Source organism: Diadema antillarum, unplaced genomic scaffold, assembly GCF_040938485.1.
Source record: "Diadema antillarum isolate AM-2024a unplaced genomic scaffold, OU_Dant_1.0 seq00001987_RagTag, whole genome shotgun sequence".
In the NCBI taxonomy this organism is placed as follows: domain Eukaryota; kingdom Metazoa; phylum Echinodermata; class Echinoidea; order Diadematoida; family Diadematidae; genus Diadema; species Diadema antillarum.
In genome coordinates this window covers 80,978-96,091 of record NW_027272644.1, presented here as the reverse complement: position 1 = coordinate 96,091, position 15,114 = coordinate 80,978, and the positions used below count along the sequence as shown (strand labels likewise).

Here is a 15,114-nt window from a genome sequence, read left to right as displayed (position 1 = left end):
TACATTTTGTATGTCTGCAAATCTGTTGATCTTTGCATTAAGGTTAAGTGTAAGATATCTAACTAACAAATTAGTAAATTTATGAGTGGAAGTATCATGTGTCTGTCATTTCTTGTATCATACTTTGTGGCAGACACGTGCCTCTTACTGAGGAGGAGGTCAAGCGATATCTTATGAGGAGACCAATGACCACCAAGGATCTTCTTGTGAAGCTCAATCCTCGGAGGACAGGCTTACCCAAAGAGACCATTGAGACAAGGCTGGCAGAAATTCTTGACAAACTCAACCCAGAGAAAAGGAAAAAGGACAGCAAGATCTATTGGTTTATCAGAGAACATCGTATGTAGATGGAAACAACAGCTAATGGCTTTCCATCTTCCATAGTGCAAAGGAAACCAATGGACAAAGAACACATTTGCATAGCTTTGGAAAAAAAAAAGTATTGTAAAATTTTTTGGGGAAAAAAAAGATCATAATATATACATGTATATATACACTCAACCAAAAAAGTAAGTTCCCCCTGGCATTTTTGAATATATCTCAAAAAGTATTTTACCGATTTTCATAATTCAAAACGGGAATGGATAGGGAATTTTATTACTGATGACATGAATGGCATATCATTGCCACCACATATCATTATTGGTGTGAAAAAAAACAATGCATTTTATGTCAAAATGCATGGAAAAAAAAGATGCACTTTAGTGATTTGCATTGACTTTCACACAAATTATCAAACAATCACTCATGATTCTGAACTTTTAAGCATGGTTTATTGCATATTTCTCTATCTTTTTCTTTTCATGAGCATACAGTGAAGTATTTAATAATTGATATGTCCACCATCCGCTTCAATGACCAGCTGGCATCTCTTCCTAATACTGTTAACTAAAGTTTGTATTTGGCTCTGCTCAATGTTGTCCCATGCTCTGTGCAAGATGTGCTGAAATTCTTGCAGTGAAGTGTCATCTTTCACCTTCTTGCTGAAACTTTGCTCTAAGTTTCCTTATGGCATTGGGCGAAACCCCTAGTCTCCTGGCCACCTCCTTAACCGGAACCCCAGCTTCAAGGAAAGCTGTAGCTCTCCCTCTTTCAAAAATTTGCAGATGCGGCATGATGCAAAATGGCCATAAGCACATTAATGTGATCAACCCAAATTGGAATTAAAAAGCACATGGCTTCGACCAACATTTTCATATTGAAAAAGCATATTGTTTAAGAAGTATGCATAACATCTGTTTAATAGGGAAGCACATTGCACCTGAAGAAATTCCTGAGAATTGCATAACAATTTAAAAAGGTCATTTGCTAACTTGCATAGGAAATGTACACAATATGCTTCATATAACCTTCAGTGCAAATTTTTTTCCCATGCATTTTGATGTAAAATGCATTTTTTCACACCAATAATAATATCTGGTGGCAATGATATGCCATTCATGTTATGAGTAATAAAATTCCCTATCCATTCCCGTTTGAATTGTGAAAATCGGTAAAATACTTTTTGAGATATATCCAAAAATGCTAGGGGGGAACTTAGTTTTTTGGTATATATATATATATGTATATATATATATATATATATATATATATATATGTGCGTGTGTGTGTGTTGAAATTTCACATTTTGACTCCACGAAGAAATTAAGAAACACTGGTAATGCATTTTTGGCCAATAAAGCATGAGTTTATTCGACTCAAATTTTCGGCGTCCTGCGCCTTCTTCAGGAGTCTTGACAATGACGGTATCAAAGCAAAACAAAAATTGAACACGTAGAGCAGCGTGCACTCATAGACAGACTTAGTTGCTATGAGACATGGCTGGGGGGTGCGCACCCTTTACAGTGATGTTGCCATGTAGAAGCAATGTAGTCATGGCACCCATAAGGAGGAGAGCATTGACAGGTTTATTACGTAACAATGGCGTTCAGTTTAAGCATCATATCACTTTGTATTATCACATGCTATGATGAGATACCAAATAAATGTACTTATCAACATACCATAAGTTAGAGAATAATGGACAAATTCAGGAACAGGTTAAAGAGCGCTCCAACAATTGAGTTGTTTCATGATTTTCACTGATGGAGACTGTAGTATATAATAATCATCAATAGGACGAAGTCGGATTAAGAATTCCTGTTGAGAAATAGATAAAATTATCAATTAAAAAAGCCACAATTCAGTGTCTCACTGTAATCTAATCAGATTTGAACATGCAAGTATGAAATTGATTGTATAGTACCAATCTTTAATAGGATGGCAGTATGAAGCCATCTATATAAAATATAACATAACCTGAGAAAATTGATTAAAAAACTTGAGACCTTAGATTATAATTTTCACTTTAATATAAGCCAATAATTTCTCATAACATCAGTGTAAGTGAAACTATTATCAGTTAAAAAGATATTTTGAAAAATATCTTAGAATCGCGCCATGACTAATTCCTCGAACGGAAGAATGAGTAACCGTTTAGAATGGATAAATCCCTGGTTAGCCCTTCCCCTTTAAAACTCTTACTCTTCACGATAACTTGTAACCCAGCCGTGTCTCATAGAAACTAAGTCTCTCTATGAGTGCACGATGTACAATTTTTGTTTTGCTTTGTTTTGACACCATCATTGTCAAGACTCGTGAAGAAGGCATAGGATGCCGAAAATTTGAGTGGAATAAACTCGTGCTTTATTGGCCAAAAATGTATAACCGGTTTGTTTCTTCATTTACATGTATATATATATATATATATATATATATATATATATATATATCCCATATGATACAAATGTTATGACATAGAAAATGTTTGGTACGTTAAACCTACATAGTATTTATTCTGATTGCCACAAGCTTTATGTGCTACAGTATACTCCCGTTATAACATAGTCCTCTGGACCAGCGATTTTCTTTCATTATATCGAAATTTTGTTATAACCAAACAGTCATAGTGTATAAATGTTTATAGATGATAATTTTGGGGCCTGATTGATTTTGTTGGAATGAGAATTTCATTATAACTGTTTGTTACAATGTGAGTGCACTGTAGTTACTTACAAACGACATATGTACAATGTATGTTGTTAAACAGTAACTTTTGTGAAAATCGAGTGAAGATCACCGATTTTTAAAAAAAAAAAAATGATTTTTGCATTCAAAACGTGACATATACTTAACGTTTTAACACTGACATTGTAATCATGAGGGGGGGGTTCAAGTGGGGGCCAACATATTTTCTTTTTCTTGAAAATACAGTCAAAAAGCACTGAATTGATCAGTGTTTTAGATCCATGATTTTTTATCATTGCTACTACTAAAACACTAATCAATTCAATGCTTTGAATATGAATCAATTTGAATCAATGCTTTGAATCGACATTTACATCGATGTCGGGCAATTTGTCAATCAGTTGCAATAAAAACACCTCGACGGAAGAATTTCATGAATTCTAATAATTACGCAGTACCTGCTGCATGCTATTAGGATTAGAACCAACACTTGCTGTCGGGCGAAAGCTTGGTGGTCTTATGGAGATGACGCCTGTCCCATGATCAGGAGGTTGCAGGTTCGAATCCTGCTCGAGTATGTACGCCCATGATTTTTTTATCATGGCTACTCCTATTAAAACACTGATCAATTCAGTGCTTATTTACGTCGATGTAGGGCAATTTGTCAATCAGTTGCAATGAAAAAACCGTGACAGAAGAATTTCATGAATTTGAATAATTACGCAGTACCCGCTGCATGCTATAAGGATTAGAACCAACACTTGCTGTCGGGCGAAAGCTTGGTAGTCTTGTGGAGATGACGCATGTCCGGTGATCAGGAGGTTGCAGGTTTGAATCGCGCTCGAGTATGTACGCCCATGATTTTTTATCATGGCTACTACTAAAACACTGATCAATTCAGTGCTAATTTACGTCGATGTAGGGCAATTTGTCAATCAGTTGCAATGAAATCACCTCGACGGAAGGATGTCGTGAATTTGAAAACAAACTTGTTTAAACCTGCAAATACTCTGAGAAAATACATTATTGAAAGCACTTTCAAGGTTATTTACACTAGATCAAGGTTTTTGTTCTGTTTTTTTTAGCTGCATAAATAAAATGGAATATACATATAGACACCAGCCCCCATAACCCTTCAAAGCTGCTTCCCCCCCCCCCCCCCAAGTGTGCAATGTTCCAGTAGTCTGCAAGAATGTGTGGAATGTGAACTTACGCTATTCAGATGAGTGCGAGACCCCTGGTCTCTTGTTTGTTTGTTTGTTTTTGTTGTTGCAAGGAAATTTTTAACATGTTCAAAATTTCCAACGAAACCAGCAATTTGCTACGTTCGCAAACATTCACCCTTCAGCGAGGTACTCTCTTACACTTTTGGATACATTTATACATTTTGTTTTTTATGCCTCCGCCACGAAGTGGTGCCGGAGGCATTATGTTTTCAGGTTGTCCGTCCGTCCGTCCGTGATGAATTTTGTGGACAGCGTAACTAAAAAACCTTTTGAGGTATCCTAATGAAACTTGGCATGTATGTGTATTAGGGGGTGAAGTTGTGCCTATCAACTTTTCGGTGCACATGCTGAAGGTCAAAGGTCAAGGTCAAATAGGTAAAATTTCACTATTTCCACCATATCTATGCAATGCCAGAAGATATTTTCTTGAAACTTAGTGTATACATGTACACTTTACCCAATTAAGATTCTCTAGTGAAAGTTTGGGGTCAAAGGTCAAAAGGTCAAGTAAAAATATTAAAACTTCACTTTTTTCTCCGTAACTTGGAAATTGTTCCAAGGTATCTTCATGGAACATAGTATATATACATGTACTGACTGGCAGTGATTATCTAGAGAATTTAGGGTTCATGGGGTCAAAGGTCAAGGGCAACACTTCAAAATTTTACTATTTCCCTCATATTTATGCAATGCCAGCAGGATTATTTTTTATTTACTCTTGGTGTATGCATGTATAACCTAGTAGAGATTCTCTGGAAACTTTTTTTTTTCTTTTTTTCTTTTTTGCCTTAAAGGTCAAGAAAAGGTCAAAGATCAAGGGCAAGTGCTGAACTAACTTTTTCCTCCATATCTCGGAAGTGGCTCAAGTTATCTTGAAACTTTCTACATATTTATGCATGTTCTGCCTGACAATGATTATCCTATGAATTTTAGGGTCAAAGGCCAGATGAAAATGGTAACAATGTACTTCTCAATACAGAAATTGCACATTTTCTCCATACCTTGAAAATTACTCAATGCATAAACTTATGAATGGGTCAAAGTCAAGTTAAAGTCCTTAAATCCCCAAATACATGCTCTCCTATTCATCCAATTAAACCTGGGTCAAGGAAGGTGAACATTCAACACATTTGTGACAAACTTGTCATTTTCATATTTTGCCAATTCTGTGAAAATGTAATCACACATTGTCCACATGTACTATAGACCTATTAGGAGAATCATGCATTATGGCGGAGGCATACCAGTCGCCTTAGCAACATTTCTAGTTTGTTTTTGTTTTCCTTGTTTATTAAAGTTAAAAAAAACACAACACTATAAATTGTAGAGTTTGTGATAACATATTCCTTAGCGAAGGCAGTAGCATTTAGATGTTCCGATGCTGTTCTGTCGTGGCCTCTTGGAAAGAGCTAGACTTCATGAACTTGTGATGCTTCTTGTATGCGTTCTGTTTGGCATTGGCAGTCACTGCCTGCACACAACGATGATTCAGACAAATACACAGAGAATGGTTTATTCCTCAGTAGTTTCTGGTTTTGAAACAGCGCAAGATTTTGCCCGCTGTATAGTTGGGTTTAAAAAAGAAATCATTACATCAAAACAAAAAAAAATCAAAATCCAGTTGTTTATGATAGGCCTTACACATATATAGATCACCCAAGTCAGGTTATTGCCAAACAGCCTTGTACAGGAGAATCCTGTTATAAAGAGATCATTGGTTCCACATGATTTTTCTTGGGATTTTCACCAAACTTGGCAGGTAGCACCCATTGGGTGATAGGATCTTAATTTTCTTCAAATGAGCACTATGCCCCACAGGGCCCTTAGGGGCCCCCAAATCAAACAATCTTTAAAAATCTTCTCTTGAACCAGAAGGGATGGAGCGTACAAGGTGTAGTTAGTGCTATGAGTTAGTACATTGATGACTAGTTTGAATTTTGTTCAGGGGGTGTCCTTTCATTAAACAGGTTACATTTTCATTTCCTTGAAAATGTATGGTCTAAGTTTCACTGGATTTAGGAGGAATTTTCACAGGGACGATAGAATGCGTATTGTACGAATGGGCACCATCCCCACTTCAGGCCCCCAGGGATCCCAGAATCTCCAAATTAGAGAATCTAGTCAATAAAACCAGAAATGTTCCAAGTGTTTACAATGTACATTTAGTGAGATTCAGGGGTCAATCCCTTGGGGAAATATAGAATACACATTCTACAAATGGGCACCATCCCTACTTTGGGACCTCAGGAGGCCCAGCACTTCCAAATAAGAGAATCTTTATTAAGTCATCTTCTATTATTAAACCAGAAATGTTCCAAGTGCTTACAATGTACGTTAATGAGATCCAGGGGTCACCCCCTGGGGCAGGGACTAAATTGGAGGCCATGATCAAATTATCTAAAAACTCAGCAGATTTTATTGCCATTGTGATAGACTAGAAGAATGGACACCATGCCCTCCTGGAGGTCCCCCAAGCTCACTAATTTTGCTGTGTTCTTCTTAGATTATAATCTGCAAGAATGCATGGATAGTGAACTTGTGATACTCCGGTGAGCATTTTGATAAACATCCATTCATTCACCAAAATTCATTGCTTGTATTGAGTTGTGTGTGTGGATGTACTGTGTATGTCAGGTCAAACCTAGACTTTAATGTTAAAGTCAAAGCTCTGAAACAGTGAGGTACAATTTAAATGCAAATACAAATAAAATACATGTAACTTTGAACAAAGTCTGACAGCTTGTTCCACTGTTGTTTATTTGCTTGCTCTGGATTTGTTGGGTTTGGTTTGCTTGTTTTTAAACTAGTAAGATGTGATTGAGAGAGGTGTCAATATCATAATCCCTATGTTATGCTACAATAAGCCACAAGTAATATCCAAGAAAAACGTGCAGCTCAATACATGTTTAGATGACTCACAACGTCCTAACCAGGCATACATCTTGTACATATCATTTTACACATACGTACACAAACGTGGCATGCATCGTACCTCCTCACACTGAAACGGAGAGAAAATGGGTACTACGCAGAAAAATCATTTGTAGCAAATAGTTTGACTGATTCTTCAGTTGATACTTCCTCTCCTGCATGGATGGGAGGCATCCTTAGAAAGATCGTCACTTGAAACATGTTGGATGTTCCCCCCGCCCACATCACTCTCTCTCTCTCTCTCTCTCTCGCTCTCTCTTCATGATGTTTGCACTCGTAGACCCACAAATTGAATACAGTGTTTTCATATATTCATACTAAACAGAAGGATGGTTTCACTGTTCGCTTACTAATTTATATGCATGTACGTGTATTAACAAATGTTCTGTTAAAAATACATGTACAGTTAAACTCGCCTAAGTCGACATCGCATATGTCGAATAATCGCGCAAGTCGATGATTTTAAAAAGTCCTGATTTTTCCCCATTGACTTACGTGTAATAATTCACTCACAAGTCGAATTTTGTAAGTCGAATACTCGCCTAAGTCGATGAAATTCCAAGAACACTTTCACGGAAAAACCATTAAATTCACTGTGCCTAAGTCGAATAAGATTTTATTGTGCAATAAATCACTGTCAAAATCACGAGACGCCAGTTTTTGTTTACATAAGAACTAGCCCGACCAGACAGGTGACAAAAAAATGATCTAAAGTATCAAAATTCAAAGCGATCGCATGCGATTGTTGAACTCTCTTCGTGTTTGGAGGTCCTCTGGTACAGCCCTGTTGCGCTAGCGCTACGTACGTACAGCGACTGGGCTGTGTATAGTTGTGCGTACAGCGACTGGACTGTGTATAGTCTGTGTATGTTTGCAGTCTGCGCTGTGCAGTGGATGGATGAAGCTGCTGAGTTTTCAAAGCGGAGAGTAAGAGGGGGAAAGTTACGGGCACGGGTAAATCAAAAGTACACCTCTACATGAATTTCAAGCCACGGTATGGTAAACTGGAATCAATCACTGCTCAAATATCGTTCATATTCACTTCCCCAAGGTTTAACAAGGGTGTAAAGTAATCGGACCTGTGCTAATGCACTGTCCATGCAAAGTTACCCGCGGCCCTGCCGGGTGACCCGTGCTGCGGCACACCTCTCCAGCTCTCAGCTCCAGAGTAGACAACATACATGTACATTTATACATAATGTACGTGTGGTGTGACTGTTGTTAAGTCGATTTTTTTTTCGACTTACGCACAAGTCGAAACTCGCCTAAGTCGATGTGTTTTGCTCAGTCCCGAGAAGATCGACTTATGCGAGTTTAACTGTACAACTTTGTATTTCATGCAAACATGCCAAATAGACCAACTTTCTAACCTGCGAGTGTTACTAAACATGTCATGACTTTAGACGCATTGTGTGTTTATGTGGCAAGGTATGGGTGTCTGTTTTAACAAAATTTAGTTTTTTATAAAAGGAAATTATTGTGGTCCCCACTATTTCATAATGGTGTTCGTCTGTACATTGTTAAAATGCCGATGCCATATAAGATACATATAAATGTACTGATGCTAAAGCTTAATTGCATTTGTTGCACCTGTTGTACAAATATCAATGAGTTCATTTAATTCTCTATTGAGATGTACAATCAACGCTGCTAGGTCTCTCTAATTCTGCACAAGCCTCCCTGAAACCTGTATTTTTTTTTTCTTTTTTATCCTGGCAAAAGAATATACAAAAATCTGTCTGATTTGGGAATTGCTTTTGCCCATACAACACACAAGTGTCTCCATGACAGCTCTTGAATTTCCCTGATTTTGATATGTGAATGTGAATATATTTTGTAGGGCAACCCAGCGAATTAGAGGCTTGTTACATCATGTTCAAAACATGTGCAAAACTGGATGCAAGAGTATCTGCACACATTAAGAACTTAGAAGTTTCAGTTAGAAACAAAGTCTGTCTCTGAAAAAAAAAAAGTGTCCTCAGTCTGAGCTGCTATGGCATGGAAACCCATGTGAGTTTATGCACATTATAACATTGTGATAAGGCAATATGTAAAAACTATCATGTGAACAATATAGGTGATGTTATAATCGATCAGAAGATTTATTCAGGATTCCATTCAAAATACACAATCAAAATAATGTAATCATAACGATGTCACATGAAAATGATACAAACATAATCGTGCATTCATTTGGTAATAATTGTTCATTTTTCCTTTATGTTCTTCTATGTTTCATATACACTGTAACATTGTATTTCTATTCTCGTTCTAATTTCTCTCATAAACACATGCTTCACAGAACAGCTTCTTCTATCATTACTGGTTTCATTCCGTTTCAAAATAAGCTTATAAATACTCCAAAATGCTATTGTCAAAAACAAACTATACTGACTCTTGCACTGTATTTTCAACCAGAGTAAGACATTGATATTTGTTACTGATGCATGGTATACATAGAAACAAACCCTTTATGTATACCACCAAAAAAAAAAAAAAAAATCGTTAAGTTTGCATTCAATGAAGGCATGAACGATGTCCTCTCTTACATTGCAATTTGGACACAAATCATCATTACTTAAACCCCATTTGAACACATTGCTTCTCACTATACAACAATTTCAAATTCTTGTAATTTGTTTTCTTTTATGTATGTGAATTTGCATAATTTATGCATTATCTGGATAATTTGAGCACAATTGATTGTCACATGAACACAACAAGTAAGATTATTTGGTTATACTTCTCCATCACTTTACTGTCTGGAACTTTTGTTCAAAGTAAGTTTTTCATTTTTTTTTTTTTTTTTTTTTTGCCCACTGGAAACTATGGTATATTCAGATGTCTACGTGTTTTACTCATAAACATATGCTTTTGTAGTCCAACAATTGAGGTTTATGTCTCGTGTTTATGAAACATTGAATAATATTTTAAAATATACACATGGTATACTACAGGTACCGTACCTCCTTTAATAGTGCCTTTACTTGTCAGCATGATGAGCCTGCCATGACCTTCAACATTGGCCTACAACAACAGGGCTTGCACTCCAAAGCCAGAACATTGGCTGTATTGCAGAACTGACAGAATGATACATTCAAAATATGTGAAGTGTGTACATTTACTTGTTACTAACAGAAAGGAGAAACAACAAAGATGCGTCTTGGCTGGAGCAACTATTCTTCTGTGTATGATATTAACATAATAAATTATGTTTGTGTGTTTTTGTTTGTTTGTTTTTGTGCATACAACCCCCTCTACACATTAATCAAAACAAACTTTGCTGCCTTATCACTAACTACAAGCAGGTGCATAAGTATTACAGTAATGTTCAAATGTGTGCAAGTTAAAGCGTCATGTGCAGGCCAAGGTATCGAGCTTTGTGAAGTGTAGGTCCTACAGGTGACTTACAGTTTCCCAATATCTGACCTCTTTCAACTGGTACAGTCATTTACTTGAACAGAGGTCTCACTTCGGAGTCATCCAGATTTAGTTGTGGTAACTGTATATCAATCTTCACTGAAGTTGCTATTACTTCAAGTAATTTTGATTGTCATAACCACGTCAGGACACAGTAAATTCAATGTTCTTATTGCTAGATTAAACAGAAAGTACCTTGTGACAGTTGATGCCTTCCTGGCTTTTCACTGGTGCAATTTGGAAAATTAGTCCCTAGTAGACAAGTGTAAAATAGGATGACAGCAGCTCCTCTCCACACTTGATCTCCCTCAGAGAAACTAATGCCACAGTTCGCAATACTCTGAAATGAAAGAGAAAGAAGTCTCTCTACCTTTCTTACAGCAATTATGCGACCATTCAAGTTTCAATGCTACTTTCTATCAGAAGGCACAATGTATACTGTATAAGCTGAAATTTTCGCAGTGGTTTTATTTTCGTGAATTTCGCGAATCGCCTTTGAACCGCGAAAATAACAACGCGCGAATAACTAAGTTCAGTTAGACCCTCGCAACCGCGAAATTAACAACACGCAAAAATGTCCTCCAAGTAGCAATTCGCGAAAATATCTGTACGCGAAAATTTCAGCATGTATAGTAGTCAACCTGTCTATAGCACCCACCCTTGGGAAACAACAAAAGTGGCCGCTGTAGACAGGTCGGTGGCTTTTTTGAATTTCAACACTTGCCTTGTGTAATAGCATACAATACCACATGTTATTCTTTGAAAAAAAAAGCAAATAAGTTTGCATACATATGCAGATATATACTATGGTGATTTCTTTGTACAATTTACTTCATTTTATTCTTTACAATAGTTTTAGAGTTGAAACCCAACAAAAAATGAAATTTTCAGACATTCAGACATCATAAGCATCAATGCATGGATATCTAAAAACTACAATTGCATGTATCAACACAGAAACTAGTATGTTACAAACCTTCCAATATTGCCTGTATCTTGCAATGTTCCATAAAAGTTATTTGGGATGAATCTTCGTAGATTAACTGGAAAGTTGACAGGCACATCAAATTCTTGGTAGCAGACATTTGCAGGAGCTCCTTTATTAACAACAAATTATGAGACATCAATAGAAAATTGACATGATGATCTGTAAGACTTACTACATTAAAAAAAAAGACAACCTATTGCATTACTACATCCATTCCTTTGATAATCGGTAAAGGTTTGTTTTGTGTGAAAGAAAGCTAATGGTGGTGAATATGCCACATCTTAATTCATTACGTGTTCCTTACAGTCCTAGTGCTAGAGGCAAAATCTTCATTTACCATCTGCCTAATGTTTTCTGATAGTGATCCGAACCTGAATGATGCAACTCTTGCATTCTTGAGGGTTTTGAGATACTTACTCAAGATGGCAACCAAAATGGTCACTAAAATCTAAAATTCCTATATATTTGATTCAAATGTTACAAATGGTAAAAAGATTGGAAACAAAAAATAAAGGTTCTACCTTATTTTGAGGAATCCTAATCTGGATGATGCAACTTTTGCATCCTTGAGGATTTTTGAGCTATTCAAAATGGCCACCAGAGACGGAAATTCTTGTGCATTTCCTTACACCCCCGTCTCACTAGAAAGACAATTATGGCGACCATAGCAATCTGTGAAGAATTCACAAATCATGGCACAATAAATTGCTCCCCCCCCCCCCCCCATCTCTATTTTTGGCCTGCAAGTTTCTCCACGCTTTTAGTATAATTCTGCCACGTTGTTGCCACTTTCCCAGGCCGACGAGACGTGCTGCTTCTGCGATCAAACAGATATTTGTACACTTATCAAGACCTCGCTACAACAGTGCTACGATTAGAGCGACTGTGATACGTTAATGCCAGGCTCATGCTACAATCTTAAGCGATCAGGATATGAATTGGGTTACAATGATTGAATTTCTTCATCAGATGTCGGTGTCAAACCAAAAAGGATGTGCATAATTATGGTTCAACCCTATATCTTGTATTCAAGAACACCAGTTGAACCTAGTGTGAAACTGCTGTGAATAGTTAGTCATCTATTCGATTGAAAGTCCAAGGGTGAAATGTATGTATAGGACCTGCTAAAGAACCAGACTAAGAGCAAACTACAAATCATATCTGACAATGAGCCAATTTTATGAAGGTACGGTATATCTGCAATGATTGCAACTTAAAGTAATTGCATTGAGTAGCAATAATAAATGAAAAACAAACAAGTTAATAGACAGAAGATTCATAATGCATGTACAGCTGTATGTGGAGAAAGAAATTGATTAGTACGCTTTTCTCCGTTTCCACCTCCCTGATGCATGATGTGGTGCATCAATTTCTTTCGTTTATGATAGGTTCCTGTTACGTAATACCGTAAAAGTAGAAATGTTCATGGGTGACAGGGGCCACTTCCAATGGGCTTAGTGTACGTGTATGCTTTACACGTTGCTACCATGTTAGACCTACAAATATTTCATGTTTAATATGCTCATGAGCCAATTGTAATGCACTCTAAAACCACCACACTGTCGCTACGAAAACTTTGGACAAGTTCAAAACTTGGTGCTGACCATGGCGATGGTGGCGACCCTCTGCCCTTCCAAAACGCTCAAGATACAATACAGAAGATTTGAAGCAATCAAGCGACGATATGCCGTGCTTTGTCAATTTTTGAGGATCGTAGCGAAATCGCCATCTAGTGAGATGGGGGTATTATGAAAGTTCAAAACTTGAAAAGATTAGATGGTTTTAACCTCTTTCAAGGGTACTGAATCTGAATCAGGATGAGGCAAATCTTGCATTTTTGAGGGTTTTTGGATACAAATGGCAGCCAAAAATTTACATTCAAATTTAAGTATTTCCTCATAAATGGTAAAAAAAAAAAACTATGCCGTGCTTTGTCAATATTTCAGGATCGTAGTGGATTCGCAATCTGGTGAGATGGGGGTATTATGAAAAGTCAAAACTTGAAAAGATTTGATGGTTTAAACCTCTTTCCAGGGTACTGAATCTGGATGAGGCAAATCTTGCATTCCTGAGGGTTTATGAGATACAAATGGCAGCCAAAATTTTACATTCAAATTTAAGTATTTCCTCATAAATGGTTTTAAAAAAATGAAAATGAATGAATGGTTTTACCCAATTTCAAGGATGCAGAGTCCGAATCTGGTTGATGCAACTCTTCATCCTTGTCTGGTTTTGATTTATGCAAGGTGAATGCCAAAATGACAAACACAAACCTTGAATATCTCAAAATATAATTAATTACAAATTAAATGAAGGTGCTGTCACCAAATGCATTAGCCAGGTAGCCTTTTTCATGATATACTTAAATAAATCAACAACTCTCCATCCCTTCATCTTCCGGAAGTCTTTAGCAGATTTACTGTTAAGAAGGTCCAGAAACAGGGCAGCATGTGTATAAAACATCATCGCGCCTGAAATATTTGTATTGCTACAAGTATACATTCAAATAGTCAACACTGATATTATCAACTCAGATGACAATTCGATGGGTAATGCTTTTCACATTTTTAACATGTAGGATAAAATTAATACAAAACATACATGACTAGGTTGGTCTTTGTGCAACATGGCTATTAAAGCAATGTGTCACCTATTTCATTATACCAGATGAATGATTTTACTTCCGAATCAGTAGCTAACAAGAGGTAGAGTAACCAAATAAGTGATACTCTTATAATCATATAATTATATATAGCACTTTCTCATTAGAAAAGTAACATGTTTATTTGACAAGACCTTCTAATTTTTGATAACATATTATTCTTAAGTTTCCTGTAATCATTTCATGTGCCATGTCAAGTTCATGTCAAACCATTGTCACCTTTATCTTTGCCTAATACTCCAAATTATATCTAATAGTACTCAACAAGTATACAAACATTTAGCTTTACCTATATTCCAAATTATATCTAATAGTACTCAACAAGTATACAGACCTGGGGTCCGTTTCATGAAGTCATCACATAAAAGTCTTTACATTAATCTCAGAATGGCCAAAGTGGCTCATTATATGTAGCTATGAGAAACTTTCAAAGACAAGTAAAATCCCTTTCATGAAGTCTCTTATGAGTGTGTCTTATAATTAAGCGAAAAGTCTTTCATAAAACTTTCATGAAACAGACTCCAGGTTATTATTAAGATCTGTCAGAAACTAACAATACCTTTGTATTGATTGTTGACATATTGTCCAACAGCCATGGGGTTCAGAAGACAGGGGGTCAACCAGGAAATGTCACAGAACACATGCGGGCCAAGTCTGTCTCTCTGAGCACATGATCTGTGTGATGTCCATACAAAGTACTTCTGCATCATGAAACCTGGCCATGGCACAAATCATTGTTTGAATGCTTACAATCCGATTGACCTCACTTTGAGGGTACCAAGTAAATTTTCTATAAACTGGGTTTCGGTATCTTACTTGTATGACAATCTAGTGCTGATTTTCTTACACGTGACTATGACATCAAAAAACATTGTCAATTT

General features: G+C 36.6%; 2 protein-coding genes across 2 annotated transcripts in view; one reads left to right on the top strand and one right to left on the bottom strand.

The window, feature by feature from the left end:
• LOC139713494 (uncharacterized) overlaps positions 1-402 on the top strand; it is a 31,951-nt gene extending 31,549 nt beyond the window's left edge. The window contains exon 7 of the mRNA XM_071625221.1: positions 134-402. Coding sequence (XP_071481322.1) covers positions 134-347 — 214 coding nt within the window. The 3' untranslated portion in view covers positions 348-402. The remainder of the gene's footprint in view (positions 1-133) is intronic.
• Positions 403-10,144: 9,742 nt separating this feature from the next.
• Positions 10,145-15,114, bottom strand: part of LOC139713496 (uncharacterized) — a 31,294-nt gene continuing 26,324 nt past the window's right edge. The window contains exons 4-7 of the mRNA XM_071625222.1: positions 14,793-14,908; positions 11,560-11,680; positions 10,779-10,923; positions 10,145-10,243 (exon numbers count right to left, since the gene is read on the bottom strand). Of these exons, the coding sequence (XP_071481323.1) occupies positions 10,836-10,923; positions 11,560-11,680; positions 14,793-14,908 (325 nt within the window). The 3' untranslated portion in view covers positions 10,145-10,243; positions 10,779-10,835. The remainder of the gene's footprint in view (positions 10,244-10,778; positions 10,924-11,559; positions 11,681-14,792; positions 14,909-15,114) is intronic.